Source organism: Oncorhynchus mykiss, chromosome 16, assembly GCF_057628025.1.
Source record: "Oncorhynchus mykiss isolate SJ-2025 chromosome 16, ASM5762802v1, whole genome shotgun sequence".
In the NCBI taxonomy this organism is placed as follows: domain Eukaryota; kingdom Metazoa; phylum Chordata; class Actinopteri; order Salmoniformes; family Salmonidae; genus Oncorhynchus; species Oncorhynchus mykiss.
In genome coordinates this window covers 27,280,030-27,297,205 of record NC_143037.1, presented here as the reverse complement: position 1 = coordinate 27,297,205, position 17,176 = coordinate 27,280,030, and the positions used below count along the sequence as shown (strand labels likewise).

The following is a 17,176-nucleotide window of genomic DNA, read 5'->3' as shown; positions in this document are numbered from 1 at the left end:
GGATTCACCTGGTCAATATATGTCATGGAAAGAGCAGGTGTTCTTAATGTTTTGTATACTAAGTGTATAGATGCAGAATATAGCATAGTCACAGTGCATTTTCTTGTACGTGAAGAAAATATCTGTAAGAAACAGACAAAGGAAATATCTAATAATTAACATACAGTTGAAGTCTGAATTTTACATATACTTAGGTTGGAGTCAATAAAACTTGTTTTTCAACCACTCCACAAATTTCATGTGAACAAACTATAGTTCTGGCAAGTCGGTTAGGACATTTACTTTGTGCAAGACACAAGTCATTTTTCCAACAATTGTTTACAGACAGATCATTTCACTTATAATTCACTGTATAACAATTCCAGTGGGTCAGAAGTTTACATACACCGAGTTGACTGTGCCTTTAAACAGCTTGGAAAATTCCAGAAAATTATGTCATGGCTTTAGAAGCTTCTGATAAATTATGTCAATTAGCCTGAGTCAATTGGAGGTGTACCTGTGGATGTATTTCAAGGCCTACCTTCAAACTCAGTGCCACTTTGCTTGACATCATGGGAAAATCAAAAGAAATCAGCCAAGACCTCAGAAAAAACAATTGTAGACCTCCACAAGTCTGGTTCATCCTTGGGAACAATTTCCAAATGACTGAAGGTACGACGTTCATCTGTACAAACAATAGAACGCAAGTATAAACACCATGGGACCACGGAGCCGCCATACCGCTCAGGAAGGAGACGCGTTCCGTCTCCTAGAGATGAACGTTTTTTGATGCAAAATGTGCAAATCAATCCCAGAACAACAGCAAAATACCTTGTGAAGACGCTGGAGGAAACAGGTACAAAGTATCTATATCCACAGTAAAACGAGTCCTATATCGACATAACCTGAGAGGCCGCTCAGCAAAGAAGGAGCCATTGCTCCAAAACTGCCTTAAAAAAGCCAGACATGGGGACAAAGATCGTACTTTTTGTAGAAATGTCCTCTGTCTGATGAACCAAAAATAGAACTGTTTGGCCATGATGAACATTGTTATGTTTGGAGGAAAAGGGGGAGGCTTGCAAGCCGAAGATCACCATCCCAACCGTGAAGCACGGGGTGGCAGCATCATCTTGTGGGGGTGCTTTGCTGCAAGAGGGACTGGAGCACTTCACAAAATAGGTGGCATCATGAGGCAGGAAAATAATGTGGATATATTGAAGCAAACATCTCAAGACATTAGTCAGGAAGTTAAAGCTTGGTCGCAAATGGGTCTTCCAAATCGACAATGACCCCAAGCATAGTTCCAAAGTTGTGGCAAAATGGCTTAAGGACAACAAAGTTATGGTATTGGAGTGGCCATCAAAGCCCTGACCTCAATCCTATAGAAAATTTGTGGGCAAAACTGAAAAAGCGTGTGTGAGCAAGGAGGCCTATAAACCTGACTCAGTTACACCAGCTCTGTCAGGAGGAATGGGCCAAAATTCACACACCTTAGTGGGAAGCTTGTGGAAGGCTACCCAAAACGTTTCAAAGGCAATTCTACCAAATATTAATTGAGTGTATAGGAACTTCTGACCCACTGGGAATGTGATGAAAGACATAAAAGCTTAAATAAATCACTACTATTATTCTGACATTTCACATTCTTAAAATAAAGTGCTGATTCTAACTGACCTAAGACAGGGAATTTTTACTAAGATGTTACATGTCAGGAATTGTGAAAAATTATTTTAAATATATTTGGCTAAGGTGTATGTAAACTTCCGACTTCAACTGTACATACTGGCACATACACTACATGCATACGTGCATGATTACATAAATACATTGAGATAAATACATACCAGTAATCAACAGACATGCATACAACACATTATATAAACACATGCATTTAGAATGTTAACAATAAAAAAGGTACACTGACATACAGGTAACTGCCAAAACGAAGGAAACACCAACAAAATGTCTTAATAGGGCGTTGGGCCACCACGAGCCAGAACAGCTTCAATGCGCCTTGGTACAGATTCTATTTTTCAACAAATATTTAACCTTGATTTAACAGTGAAGAACAAATTCTTATTTACAATGACGGCCTACCGGGGAACCGTGGGTTAACTGCCTTATTCAGGGTGCAGAATGACATCTTTTTTTGGAGGAATTCGACACCATTCTTCCAAGTGAAATTCCATAATTTTGTGTTTTGTTGATGGAAAACGCTCTCAGGCGCCGCTCTAGAATCTCCCATAAGTGTTCAATTGGGTTGGGATCTGGTGACGGAGACGGCCATGGGATATGGTTTACATAATTTCCATGCTCATCAAAGTTTGGAGCCTCCAAGACTCTTCCTAGAGCTGGCCCCCCGGCCAAACTGAGCAATCGGGGGAGAAGGTCCTTCGTCAAGAACCCGATGGTCACTGAACCTTCCAGAAGGACAACCATCTCTGCAGCCCTCCACCAATCAGGCTTTTATGGTAGAGTGGCCAGATGGAAGCCACTCCTCAGTAAAAGCCACGGCAGCCCGCTTGGAGTTTTCCAAAAGGAACCTAAAGACTCTCAGACCATGAGAAACAATTGGTTTCTCTTTTTCAATTGGTCTTTCTCTTTTTTTCAATTGGTCTGATAAAAGCCAAGAGTGGCGTCTGGAGGAAACTTGGAACTATCCCTAATGTGAAGCATGGTGGTGGCAGCATCATGCTGTGGGGTTGTACTTGAGCATCAGGGACTGTGAGACTGAAAAATTGGGCGTGCAAAATTATTCAGCCCCTTTGCTTTCAGTGCAGCAAACTCTCTCCAGAAGTTCAGTGAGGATCTCTGAATGATCCAATGTTGACCTAAATGACTAATGATGATAAATACAATCCACCTGTGTGTAATCAAGTCTCCGTATAAATGCACCTGCACTGTGATAGTCTCAGAGGTCCGTTAAAAGCGCAGAGAGCATCATGAAGAACAAGGAACACACCAGGCAGGTCCGAGATACTGTTGTGAAGAAGTTTAAAGCCGGATTTGGATACAAAAAGATTTCCCAAGCTTTAAACATCCCAAGGAGCACTGTGCAAGCGATAATATTGAAATGGAAGGAGTATCAGACCACTGCAAATCTACCAAGACCTGGCCGTCCCTCTAAACTTTCAGCTCATACAAGGAGAAGACTGATCAGAGATGCAGCCAAGAGGCCCATGATCACTCTGGATGAACTGCAGAGATCTACAGCTGAGGTGGGAGACTCTGTCCATAGGACAACAAACAGTCGTATATTGCACAAATCTGGCCTTTATGGAAGAGTGGCAAGAAGAAAGCCATTTCTTAAAGATATCCATAAAAAGTGTTGTTTAAAGTTTGCCACAAGCCACCTGGGAGACACACCAAACATGTGGAAGAAGGTGCTCTGGTCAGATGAAACCAAAATTGAACTTTTTGGCAACAATGCAAAACGTTATGTTTGGCGTAAAAGTAACACAGCTGAACACACCATCCCCACTGTCAAACATGGTGGTGGCAGCATCATGGTTTGGGCCTGCTTCTCTTCAGCAGGGACAGGGTAGATGGTTAAAATTGATGGGAAGATGGATGGAGCCAAATACAGGACCATTCTGGAAGAAAACCTGATGGAGTCTGCAAAAGACCTGAGACTGGGACGGAGATTTGTCTTCCAACAAGACAATGATCCAAAACATAAAGCAAAATCTACAATGGAATGGTTCAAAAATAAACATATCCAGGTGTTAGAATGGCCAAGTCAAAGTCCAGACCTAAATCCAATTGAGAATCTGTGGAAAGAACTGAAAACTGCTGTTCACAAATGCTCTCCATCCAACCTCACTGAGCTCGAGCTGTTTTGCAAGGAGGAATAGGAAAACATTTCAGTTTCTCGATGTGCAAAACTGATAGAGACATACCCCAAGCGACTTACAGCTGTAATCGCAGCAAAAGGCGGAGCTACATAGTATTAACTTAAGGGGGCTGAATAATTTTGCACGCCCAATTTTTCAGTTTTTGATTTGTTAAAAAAGTTTGAAATATCCAATAAATGTCGTTCCACTTCATGATTGTGTCCCACTTGTTGTTGATTCTTCACAAAAAAATACAGTTTTATATCTTTATGTTTGAAGCCTGAAATGTGGCAAAAGGTCGCAAAGTTCAAGGGGGCCGAATACTTTCGCAAGGCACTGTATGTATACAGTACCAGTCAAATGTTTTTATTGGTACTATTTTCTACATTGTAGAATAGTAGTGAAGACATCAAACTATGAAATAACACATACGGAATCATGTAGTAAGCAGGAAAGTGTTAAACAAATCAAAATATATTTTATATTTCAGATTCTTCAAAGTAGCCACCGGGTTACCGGTTACCAGCTTTGACAGCTTTGCACACTCCTGGCGTTCTCTCAACCAGCTTCATAAGGTAGTAACCTGGAATGCATTTCAATTAACAGGTGTGCCTTGTTTAAATTGTATTTGTGGAATTTCTTTCCTTCTTAATGCGTTTGAGCCAATCAGTTGTGTTGTGACAAGGTAGGGGTGGTATACAGAAGATAGACCAAGTCCATATTATGGAAAGAAAAGCTCAAATAAGCAAAGATAAACGACAGTTGATCATTACTTTAAGACATGAAGGTCAGTCAATACTGAACATTAAGAACTTTGAAAGTTTCTTCAAGTGCATTCGCAAAAACCATCATGCGCTATGATGAAACTGGCTCTCATGAGGACCACCACAGGAAAGGAAGACCCAGAGTTACCTCTGCTGCAGTTCATTAGAGTTACCAGCCTCAGAAATGGTCAATTAACTGCACCTCAGATTGCAGCCCAAATAAATGCTTCACAGAGTTCAAGTAACAGACATCTCAACATCAACTGTTCAGAGGAGACAGTGTGAATCAGGCCTTCATGGTCAAATTGCTGCAAAGAAACCACTACTAAACAACAACAATAATAAGAAGAGACTTGTTTGGACCAAGAAACACAAGCAAGGGACATTAGACTGGTGGAAATCTGTCCTTTGGTCTGATGAGTCCAAATGTGAGATATTTGGTTCCAACTGCCTTGTCTTTGTGAGACGCAGAGTAGGTGAACGGATGATCTCTGCAAGTGTGGTTCCCACCATTAGGCATGGAGGAGGTGGTGTGATGCTGCTTTGCTGGTGACACTGTGATTTATTTAGAATTCAAGGCACACAACCAGCATGGCTACCACAGCATTCTGCAACAATAACCAATCCCATCTGGTTTGCACTTAGTCCCACTGTCATTTGTTTTTCCAACAGAACAATGGCCCAAACCACACCTCCAGGCTGTGTAAGGGCTATTTGACCAAGAAGAAGAGTGATGGAGTGTTGCATCAGATGACCTGGCCTCCACAATCACCCGGCATCAACCCAATTGAGATGGTGTGGCATGAATTGGACTGCAGAGTGAAGGAAAAGTAGCCAACAAGTGCTCAGCATATGTGGGAACTCCATTAAGACTGTTGAAAAAGCATTCCAGGTGACTACCTCATGAAGCTGGTTGAGAGAATGCCAAGTGTGTGTAAAGCTGTTATCAAGGCAAGGGTGACTACTTTGAAGAATCTAAAATATAATTTCATTTGTTTAACACTTTTTTGGTTACTACATGATTTCATGTGCTTTTTCATAGTTTTGATGTCTTCACTATTATTCTAGAATGTATAAAATAGTAAAAATAAAGAAAAACCCTTGAATGAGAAGGTGTGTCCAAACTTTTGACTGGTACTGTGTGCGTACGTGTATATATATATATATATATATATATATATATATATATATCAGTGTATGTAACCGTGTAACCGTATGTAATATATATATGGGGGATTGGAAATGATGCAGACGGTTACATTGATGGAAGCTACAATTTATCTTCAGTATTAAAGCTGATCTACCCACAAAAAAATACATTTAAATGCTTCAAACTTGAACCAGTGCCTGCAACCTGTAATGGGTGGTGGAGCACATAATAATGTAATTTATTTGGAACCTTTTTCCTGTATGTGGGTGGCAGAAATATTCACACTTCATGATATTGTTTCACTGTGCGCAACCTCTGCATTTATAGCTACCATTCCGAAGAGGGTATGGACCAATTTATCGCGGAAATTGTGACCTGTTCTATATACAATAAGTGGTGGATTCTTAAATTCAGCTGGCAAAGCTGGGTCTGATGGTAAAACATGCCAGTTCCTCTTGTCAGCATCTCCCACTTTGTGCAAAATCAACATATATGTTGTGGTGAACATTAGTGTTCTTTAGCTTTAGTGCTTATTTTTTTGTAGCATTTCATCTCGTGTTTTCCCCAATGCCAAATCAAGAGCTTCATCCACACATTGTGGAGAGTAGCTTCTTCTTAGAAAGCTATTGCGCATCTCCGTTGCTTTTTCTAGATTGTGCCATATATGCCACTCCCACAGAGGACCATCTGAAAAACTGGCTTCTTGGAAGTCCTCTTTTTAATTTCTCAGGGTGGAAGCTGTTCCCCTGCACTATACTATTTCTGTCTGTTTCTTTTCTATACAGAGTTGTAAACAAGGTTCCATTTGATTTTTCAATCCACATAGAAGTAAGGAGTATCACATTCAATAGTGAATTTTAGATTGGGGTCAATGTCATTGAGGAATGCCGTAAAGTCTGACAACTCTTCTCCCATTCCTCCCCAAATGGAAAAAAAATAAAATAAAGTTTGTTGGTGGGTATTTGTTAGTATCCCGGTCTCTCAAATAGTGAGCACAAAAGCTCTGACGAAGTCCTTGAGGCCGATACGTAAAGCTTATTAAAGAGCAGTGTGTGGGTTTCTTTTTTTTTTCTCAATTGAAATAAAGTAAAAACGAAACGAAGTGCAGCTAGTTTGTAGTCTTTCCAGCTCGAGTTTGAAGTGATTGTGCTAGCTGTTTGTTGGCTAGCTCTTCTGAGCAACAGTGTCCTGACGAGAGTGCACATTTTCTATGCCAGGCGAAATCGTGTCTTATTAGCTCATTGTTATGGACGTATCCAAATAAATGTCTCTAGAAAACAGCTTATGCAAATGCAGCTACTTTGGTGTGATTCTGAATGCACTTTTTGACGTGACTGTAAGTTAGCTGTAGTTGGCTAGCTAGCAAGAAAGGGATAAGAACGTTGCCAGCCAGTATGGCAATGGAACATTTAGAACGAATGACTGGGTTGCGTTCATGGATGCAGAACAAAAAGACAATGACTGGGTCGAGTCTCTAGCAACCAAACCAAAAGAACAAACGAACAGCCGGTTTGGGTAGCAACACTAGGGACTATATCTTGTGGAAGGATGAAATAGTATGAATACATTTATTGAAATAACATTAATGAAAATGTCAATCATTATTTAAATGTGTTGGTAACCCGTTGTCTAAAAGTGATAATAGCCTCGAAGCCGGTGTTTTGAGGATATATTGGCATGGTTTGCTGCTAACAACACCCATGCCAATATATCCTCCAAACACTGGCTTCTCAGGCATTATCACTAAAATGGAAGCCCCTCCAACATAATCGAGGTAGAATCAGGACTTCCCCGGGGCAGCTGTCTAGGTCCCTTATTTTTAAAAATCGTTACTAATGACATGCTTTGAGTAAAGCCAGTGTGTATGTATGCAAATGACTCAACACTATACACGTCAGCGACTACAGCGAGTGAAATCACTGCAACACTTAACCAAGAGCTGCAGTCAGTTTCAGAATTGGTGGCAAGGAATAAGTTAGTCCTAAACATTTCAATTTTATTTGGGACAAATCATTCACTAAATCCTAAACCTCAACTGAATCTTGTAATAAATCATGTGAAAATTGAGTGGACGTGACTAAACTGCTTGGAGTAACCATGGATTGTAAACTGTCATGGTTAAAACATGTTGATACAACAGCAGCTAAGATGGGGAGAAGTCAGTCCATAATAAAGCTCTGCTCTACCTTCTTAACAACACTATCAACAAGGCAGGTCCTACAGGCCTAGTTTTGTCGCACCTGAACTACTGTACAGTCGTGTGGTCAGGTGCCCCAAAGAGGGACCTCAGAAAATTGCAATTGTCTCAGAACAGGGCAGCACGGCTGGCCCTTGGATGTACACAGAGAGCTAACAATAATATGCATGTCAATCTCTCCTGGCTCAAAGTGGAGGAGAGATTTACTTGATCACTACTTGTTTTTGTTAGAAGTGTTGACAAGCTGAATGCACTGAGGTGTCTGTTTAAACTACTAGCACACAGCTCAGACACCCATGTGTACCCCACGAGACATGTCACCAAAGGTCTCTTCACAATACCCAAGTCAAGAACAGACTATGTATGGGAGGTGCCCAGTAGTACATAGAGCCATGGCCACATGGATTTCTATTCCACATCATGTAAATTATGCCAGCAGTAGAATCAGATAAAAATACACCTTTATGGAACAGTGAAGAGACACACACAAGCACACATAAGACACTCACTCATACACATGGATTTTGTATTGCAGATAGATACCTGTATGTGATAGTAGAGTAGTGGCCTGAGTGAACACAATGTGTTGTGAAAAGTGTTGTGAAATGTAATGTCATATTTAAAATGGTATATAACTGCCTTAATGGTGATGGAGCCCAGGAAGAGTAGCTGCTGCCTTGGAAGCAGCTAATGGGGATCCTTAATAAATACAAATCCTCAAGTGTTTACGTTATTTTGGCTGTTACCCGTAGATGCAGCAGGCGTACATATACCATACACATACCATACTTGCCTGCACCATCAGTCCCCAACCCGAGGGGTTGACCACCAAATGGCAACCCCCCAATGCCTGAGTCAGAGCAAGATAATGTATTAGGGCACGAAGCAAGAGAGGGAGTGGACTACTGTTCATTGTGAGTCACTCTGCTGTGATGTTAATGCAAAGCCAAAGACAAATTTCCACATTATGTGGACAATTGCGAATTTCTAAAGCTTGATGAGAAAAAGGTCCACAAAGCGAGGCAGCATCAGTTATACATTTATCTTCCTGTTTCTCGTTATTTTCCTGTAAATATGTATCATTGGAGAAATGCAACCCTGAGCCCCACCACAAGCAACTCACTCACCATATTTGGCCTGAGATGTTGCCTCTGAGCCCATTCCGAGGGGCTGACCACCATATGGCCCACCCAATCCTGTGACCGACAGAGCAAAAGAGTAAACTCCATTTAAATTTTACACAAACTAAAAAAAAAGAAACGTCCTCGCACTGTCAACTGCGTTTAATTTCAGCAAACTTAACATTTGTAAATATTTCTATGAACATAACAAGATTCAACATCTGAGACATAAACTGAATAAATTCCACGTGTATAACAGAAATGGAATAACATGTCCCTGAACAAAGGGAGGGAGGGAGGGGGGGGGGGTCAAAACAAAAGTAACAGACCGTATCTGACCACCAGCTGCATTAAGTACTGCAGTGCATCTCCGACCTCATGGATTAGACCATATTCGCCAGTTCTTGCTGGGAGATGTTACCACACTCTTCTACCAAGGCACCTGCAAGTTCCCGGACCTTTCTGGGCGGAATGGCCCTAGCCCTTACCCTCCAATCCAACAGGTTGAGATCCGGGCACTCCGCTGGCCATGGCAGAACACTAACATTCCTGTCAAGCAGGAAATCACGCACAGAACGAGCAGTACGGCTGGTGGCATTGTCATGCTGGAGGGTCATGTCAGGATGAGCCTGCAGGAAGGGTACCATATGAGGGAGGAGGATGTCTTCCCTGTAATGCACAGCATTGAGATTGCCTGCAATGACAACAAGCTCAGTCCGGTGATGCTGTGACACACCACCCCAGACCATGACGGACCCTCCAACTCTATCCCGCTCCAGAGTACAGGCCTCGGTGTAACGGTCATTCCTTCGACGATAAACGCATATCCGACCACCACCCCTGGTGAGACAAAACCGCGACTCGTCAGCGAAGAGCACTTTTTGCCAGTCCTGTCTGGTCCACCGACGGTGGGTTTGTGCCCATATGCAACGTTGTTGCCGGTGACGTCTGGTGATGGCAGTTGTTGTTGCCCACATGTATCTGTCCCTCAGGTGTGATGTTCGGATGTACCGATCCTGTGCAGGTGTTGTTACACGTGGTCTGCCACTGAGAGGACAATCAGCTGTCCGTCCGGTCTCTCTGTAGCTCTGTCTTAGGTGTCTCACAGTACGGACATTGCAATTTATTGCCCTGGCCACATCTGCAGTATTCATGCCTCCTTGCAGCATGCCTAAGGGACGTTCACGCAGATGAGCAGGGACCCTGGGCATCTTTCTTTTGGTGTTTTTCAGAGTCAGTAGAAAGGCCTCTTTAGTGTCCTAAGTTTTCATAACTGTGACCTTAATTGCCTATCGTCTGTAAGCTGTTAGTGTCTTAATGACCGTTCCACAGGTGCATGTTCATTAATTGTTTATGGTTCATTGAACAAGCATGGGAAACAGTGTTTAAACCCTTTACAATGAAGATCTGTGAAGTTATTTGGATTTTTACAAATTAGCTATGAAAGACAGGGTCCTGAAAAAGGGACGTTTCTTTTTTTGCTGACTTTACATATCATTTAGAAAAGGTACATTTCCTGAAGAAAATGTGTTTGTGTACAACCAACTCACCACCATATATTCCACCTGATTTCCCATCAGGACGTAGGCCAGCGGGTTGAGGTTCAAACTGACTTGTTCCTGTCAAGGAGGAGAGACGCATTTCAGCTACTGTGTATACGAGTGTACACCCACACTGTACACGAGATAAGCACTGTGTATAGATATGGGTGTAATCGTACCATCCAGTCCAGCAGGAATGATTGGTGCTCCACCATAAGGTCCGGAACCACCTGTTAAAGAAAATGAGGGGAATGCAGGCAGTTCTGATTTTGTTTTAAACTATTATTCTGATCCATTCAGTGTTGTCATGCACTAATTTGTTCTTAAAAATTTGAGGGGGCCCTTCTCACCATATTTGCCGCCATTTGCAGGCTCTTCAAGTCCTGCACCAACCCCACCTGCATTAGGATGTATGGATTCATTCATTGGCATGGATTGATTGCTCGACATGGTGGGAGGCTAGGACTGATGTTGTATTTGTCTATAACATACCTGATTTTCCCTCCATACCAGCAGGCACACCTTGATAGAAAGATGAAACGTTTGACATTCACTGTTATTTTGAAAACTAGGGCACTCACTCTTGGACTCAATACTGTTTTTTAGTCAAATCAAAATGTTCTATTGTAAAAAAAAATTAAATATGAATGAATTGTCAAATCCAGTACTATAATCCATCCTAATTTTTCTCTGAATATCTAAAGGATCACAGATCACACATTATAGTTAAATCTAGCACATACAGTGCCTTCAGAAAGTATTCAGACCCCTTGACTTGTCTACACATTTTGTTACGTTACAGCCTTATGATAAAACTTTTTTTTTTTTAAATACACCTCATCAATCTAGACACAATAACCCATAATGACAAAGCAAAAACAGGTTTTTACCTGTTATAAATATACCTCATCAATATGTTAAATACACCTCATGCCTGTTATAAATACACCTCATCAATCTACACACAATACCCCATAATGACAAAGCAAAAATAGATTTAACCTTTGCTTTGTCATTTTGGGGTATTGTGTGTAGATTGATGGTGTATAAAAAAAAATTAAGGAATACTTTCAGAGGACAAAAGTTAACACCCGTTTTTGCTTTGTCATTATGGGGTATAGCAAAACATTAAACAGGAAGCACCAGCGACTCGGTCAATAAAAAAGTGGTCAGATGAAGCAGATGCTAAACTACAGGACTGTTTTGCTAGCACAGACTGGAATATGTTCAAGGATTCTTCTGATGGCATTGAGGAGTACACCAAATAAGTCATTGGCTTCATCAATAAGTCCCCACAGTGACTGTACGTACATACCCCAAACAGAAGCCATGGATTACAGGCAACATCTGCACTGAGCTAAACGGTACGGCTTACGCTTTCAAGGAGTGGGACTCTGCATAGCAGAAATCCTGCTATGCACTCCGACGAACCATCAAACCACATGAGGAGGATGTCTTCGCTGTAATGCACAGCGTTGAGATTGCCTGCAATGACAACAAGCTCAGACTGAAGAGATTTGGCATGGGTCCTCAGATCCTCAAAGTTGTACAGCTGCACCATCGAGACCATCCTGACGGGTTGCATCACTGACTGGTATGGCAACTGCTCGGCCTCTGACCGCAAGACACCACAGGGGGTAGTGCGTACAGCCCAGTACATCACCAGGGCCAAGCTTCCTGCCATCCAGGACCTCTATACCAGGCGGTGTCAGAGGAAGGCCCTAAAAATGGACTCCAGCCACCCTAGTCAGAGACTGTTCTCTCTGTTACCGGAGCACCAAGTCTAGGTTGAAGAGGCTTCTAAACAGCTTCCACCCCTAAGCCATAAGAGTCCTAAACATCTAATCAAATGGCTACCCAGACTATTTGCATTGCCTGCCAACCCCCCCCCCCCCCCCTGCTGCTACTCTCTGTTATTATCTATGCATAGTTACTACCTCGACCCACCAGTGCCCCAGCACATTCACTCTGTACCGGTACCCCCAGTATATAGCCCCGCTATTGTTATTCTACTGCTGCTCTTTAATTATTTCTTACTTTTTTTAGGTATTTTCTTAAAACTGCATTGTTGGTTAAGGGCTTGTAAGTAAGCATTTGACTGACATTTGACATGCGCCGAATACAACAGGTATGTGACAAATACATGTTTTATTTTATGAAGGAAAAAAACTATTTCATGAATTTTTCGCAGAAAAATGTGGCTTGATTATAGTACTGGATTTGACATTTTTTCAGAACATTTTGATTTGACAAAAAAACTGTATATTGAGTCCAAGAGTGATCATCCTTTACTAGTCTCAGTCCCTGCTGCAAAAAACATCCCCACATCCCCATCCCCGCGTGATGCTGCCACCACCATGCTTCACCGTAGGGATGGTGCCAGGTTTCCTACAGACGTGACGCTTGGCTTTCAAGCCAAAGAGTTCAATCCTGGTTTCATCAGACCAGAACATCTTGTTTCTCATGGTCTGAGAGTCTTTAGGTGCTTTTTGGCAAACTCCAAGCGGGCTGTCATGTGCCTTTTACTGAGGAGTAGCTTCCGTCTGGCCACTACCATAAAGGCCTGATTGGTGGAGTGCCGCGGATATTGTTGTCCTTCTGGAAGGTTATCCTATCTCCACAGAGGAACTCTGGATCTCTGTCAGACTGACCATCGGGTTCTTGGTCACCTCCCTGACCAAGGCCCTTTTCCCCGAATTGCTCAGTTTGGCCGGGCGGACAGCTCTAGGAAGAGTCTTGGTGGTTCCAAACTTCTTCCATTTTAAGAATGATGAAACCACTGTTCTTGGGGACCTTCAATGCTCCAGACATTTTTGGTACCCTTCCTCAGATCTGTGCTTCAACACAATCCTGTCTCGGAGCTCTACGGACAATTCCGTCGACCTCATGGCTTGGTATTTGCTCTAACATGCACTGTCAACTGTGGGACCTTATATAGACAGGTGTGTGCCTTTCAAAAGCATGTCCAATCAATAGAATTTACCACAGGTGGACTCCAATCAAGTTGTTGAAACATCTCAAGGATGATCAACGGATGCACCTGAGCTCAATTTCAAGTCTCATAGCAGGGTCTGAATACTTATGTAAATAAGTTGCCCCCCCCCCCCCCCCAAAAAAAAAAAACTTTTTTCACTGTCATTATGGGGTATAGTGTGTAGATTGAGGATTTTTTTTTTATTTAATCAATTTTAGAATACGGTTGTAACGTAACAAAATGTGGAAAAGGGGAAGGGGTCTGAATACTTTGTGAATGTTCTGCCCCTGAACAGGCAGTTAATCCACTGTTCCTAGGCTGTCATTGTAAATAAGAATTTGTTCTTAACTGACTTGCCTAGTTAAATAAAGGTAAAAAATAAAAATAAAAATGTGCTGTGTCGTGACTATCATTAATGCAATGACTTATCTTATCAAATCAACTGTTTGTGATTAAATTAATCACGTAACAATTAACTCAAAGCAATCATGGGCACCACAAAAAAAATGTAATAAGTTACCCTTTCCCGAATTAACTCAAGAATATCAGAATATATCGTTATCATATTAGTCATGCATGAATTATTATTACCTCATATCAGTCTCATTCTGAACGTCCTAATATTCTATAAATCTGCATAAACCCTAGTCTACATGACTCAGTGATGCACAAATTGGCTAAATCATTTATTTACTAACTACCAAATAATCACACAATTACATAAACACACACAGGATAGATTACACATTGATTACTAACAATAAAGTCCCTAGTGGACTAACTCGATATGGCAGCTGGTTACACAATGAAAGGGGTGGGGAAAGAAATAGCAGGAGAAGGAGAGACAAAGTATCGTACATACAGTTGAATAATATGCTCATTGTAAAAATGGATATTTAGCATTTGGATTTAGAAATGCAATGTAAATATTTACGCTTGTATGTCTTTGTCTCTCTCTCTTGAAATTGCCCGATTCGTCTGTGACGAATAGTTCGACAGAAAGTCTCTGGTTGTGTAAGTCTCTGGTGGTCCACCAGAGATCACCATGTCCTTAGTAGTTGTAGTAGTAGCTTTCTTTGTTCTGGAAGTGTCCGTTAGACTGGTTACATCAGACGTTCCAATGATCGTTTGATAAGATCTTCCTCGTGCCTATGGTCAAAGTTCTAGACTACTTTACATGCAAATCTGCAGGCGGTGCATGTCTAGTCTTCTCTATTTAGTGCACGTATACTGGTCTAGTAGTTTTAAACTATTTGTCAGCCGTATAGCCACCGCTCCACACTGTCTGGTCTAGTAGAGTCTAACCATTCGTGACGTTAGGCTTACACTGTCCGTCTGCTTGGTCTAATGTAAAATGTTGTTACGAGTCAATTAAAAAGCGCTCTGGTCAAAGGGGGCGTTCCATCACGCTGGCATAATGTCTGTTCTCATGTGGGCATGGTTCATGACTTGAACTTTATATCAAATACAATTTCTCATTTAGAAGGTTAAAATCACATTGATATGTTTTTACAAATAGTTTCATATTTAATCATATAAGTTTTACAACATTTAGATGTAACTCTGACATATACATTGTGAAATCTCCATAAAGTTTTGGGGCAGAGTCTCTCTGTGGGATTTTTGACTTCTCCATATTGCAGTGCACAAGAGAGGAAGTTTACGACTCTCCGGTAGGAGAGAGGGGGTCTCTTTGATCCTCACCCAGGAGGTAAAGCTATGACAACTGTAATATTGAAAAATTATAATATCGGTACCATTGACTTGCATTTGTGCCACAAATTCTAGAAATAGTGGCCAGATACACAAGATCAAGGCAAGAACTGCTGCCATACCTTGTTCATAGACTACTTACAGGGTAAGGAAACCAACATATTTGTAATTTGGGTGAACTAGCCCTTTAAAAGCACTGGAGTAATAAAGCAAATGAGGGCATACCCCTTCCACCGTAAATCGGGTGCCATTTCCTGAGCATACGTTTAGGGCTTGGCATTCCAACTGACTAGGGACAGAGGTGGAATGTAATACCTTCACCTCTTCCCTTTTCAATCAGATCTGTAAATGTTGTATCCCTCAAGTTACAGAGTCTGAAACTGTTATTAGAAAAAGACATGGCTAAAAGCAGTGTCCTGGTTTGCCTGAAAGGTCCATATGTTAAAGTCAATTTTAGAAACCAGGCTTCTCACATGTAGGTGTAGCAGTCCTAGCCAGTATATCTAAAACAGGCAACTCTCCATCAGCATAGACTACTCAACTAACTTGAATTGGTACAGATACAAGATAGACAAAATAGCGTGATTTTGAACAATCCGACTGAGCACAAGACATCTTGTGCTCAGTAGGATGCCTCTAACGAGGTAGCATTTATGTAGCTACAGATTGTAGGCCAGATAATGTGATATAAGCAAAGATTTTTGGTGTCCATTACAGGAAAGCCCCATATAAACCGTCACTATAGATTTTTCAACTAACCTCTTCTTGGCAATACTTTCTTAGTTCTCGATTATGTGAAAAAGGTAGCTTGGTGGCGTTCCAAAAAATCATAGAAAATTCTGAAATATATTCAATCTATGATTTGTATCCGATGAGATATGCCTCTTGCATGTGTGTATATCTTTGTTTGGTCACACAATGTGTGATGCTAAACTTACCAATTGCAGGTGCACCGTAGCCATTTCCATTTGCAGCTGCGTCATAGCCATAACCAGCTCCATGGTAGACACCTTGACCATAACCTACAATAGTAAAACCATTTTTTTTTTAATAGAACCACATGAGAACTTGTGTGAAATGTTCTGATGAAGTAATGACATTGTCCAAAAATATAGTTGTTTCTCTAAGTTGTCTTTATGTTCTGAGAACATCTGTAATGTCACAACATTTTGGAGAGCGCTCCCAGAATATAGTCAGAGGTTTTTAAATAGAACCTTTGGGAACCTCTAGGAAACATTATGTTGAAGTACTGAAATTCCTATAAAATAATTATGTTTCTTAAAGTTCTCTGAACAATTTGGTAAAATTAAAGTATTCAGCTCCTCGAGACAATACATGCTAGAAACACCTTTGGCAGCGAGGAGTGGGACAACATTCCACAGGCCACAATCAACATCCTGATCAACCCTGTGAAGGAGAAGTGTTGCGCTGCATGAAGCAAATGGTGGTCACACCAGATACCGACTGGTTTTCTGATCCACACCCCTACCTTTTTGTTGCAATTTATCTGTGACCAACAGATGCATATCTTTGTTCCCAGTCATGTGAAATCCAGAGATTAAGGCCTAATGAATTGATTTCAGTTGACAGATTTATTTATATGAACTGTAACTCAGTAAAATCTTTGAAATTGTTGCATGTTATATTTTTGTTCAGCATAATTTAGGCTTGCTTAAACAAAGGGCCTGAATACTTATGCAACGACTCTACTTATCACATTTTTATTAATCAAACTTTTTTCCCCTTCCACTTTGACATGAGTATTTTGAGTTCATTATTGACAACAAATGACAAATCAATTTTAATCCCACTTTGTAACACAAAAGTGTGAAGAAATACAAGGAGTATGAACACTTTTGCAAGGCACTGTGTACTTGATCACTCACAACCAGAGTTTCCTTTAA

General features: G+C 41.2%; 1 protein-coding gene across 50 annotated transcripts in view; it reads right to left on the bottom strand.

The window, feature by feature from the left end:
* The window catches only part of cmn (calymmin), a 70,161-nt gene that overhangs the window by 23,502 nt on the left and 29,483 nt on the right, over window positions 1-17,176 (bottom strand). For 34 of the 50 annotated variants that reach the window (XM_090202431.1, XM_090202434.1, XM_090202439.1 and 31 more), the window contains 6 exons: window positions 16,211-16,294; window positions 11,078-11,107; window positions 10,936-10,983; window positions 10,765-10,815; window positions 10,595-10,663; window positions 9,051-9,119 (listed from right to left, as the gene is read on the bottom strand). In XM_090202431.1, the coding sequence (XP_090058557.1) occupies window positions 9,051-9,119; window positions 10,595-10,663; window positions 10,765-10,815; window positions 10,936-10,983; window positions 11,078-11,107; window positions 16,211-16,294 (351 nt within the window). Of the gene's footprint in view, window positions 1-8,707; window positions 8,774-9,050; window positions 9,120-10,594; window positions 10,664-10,764; window positions 10,816-10,935; window positions 10,984-11,077; window positions 11,108-16,210; window positions 16,295-17,176 lie in introns of all 50 variants that reach the window. The other 16 variants (XM_090202428.1, XM_090202429.1, XM_090202432.1 and 13 more) reach the window with 1 other exon arrangement.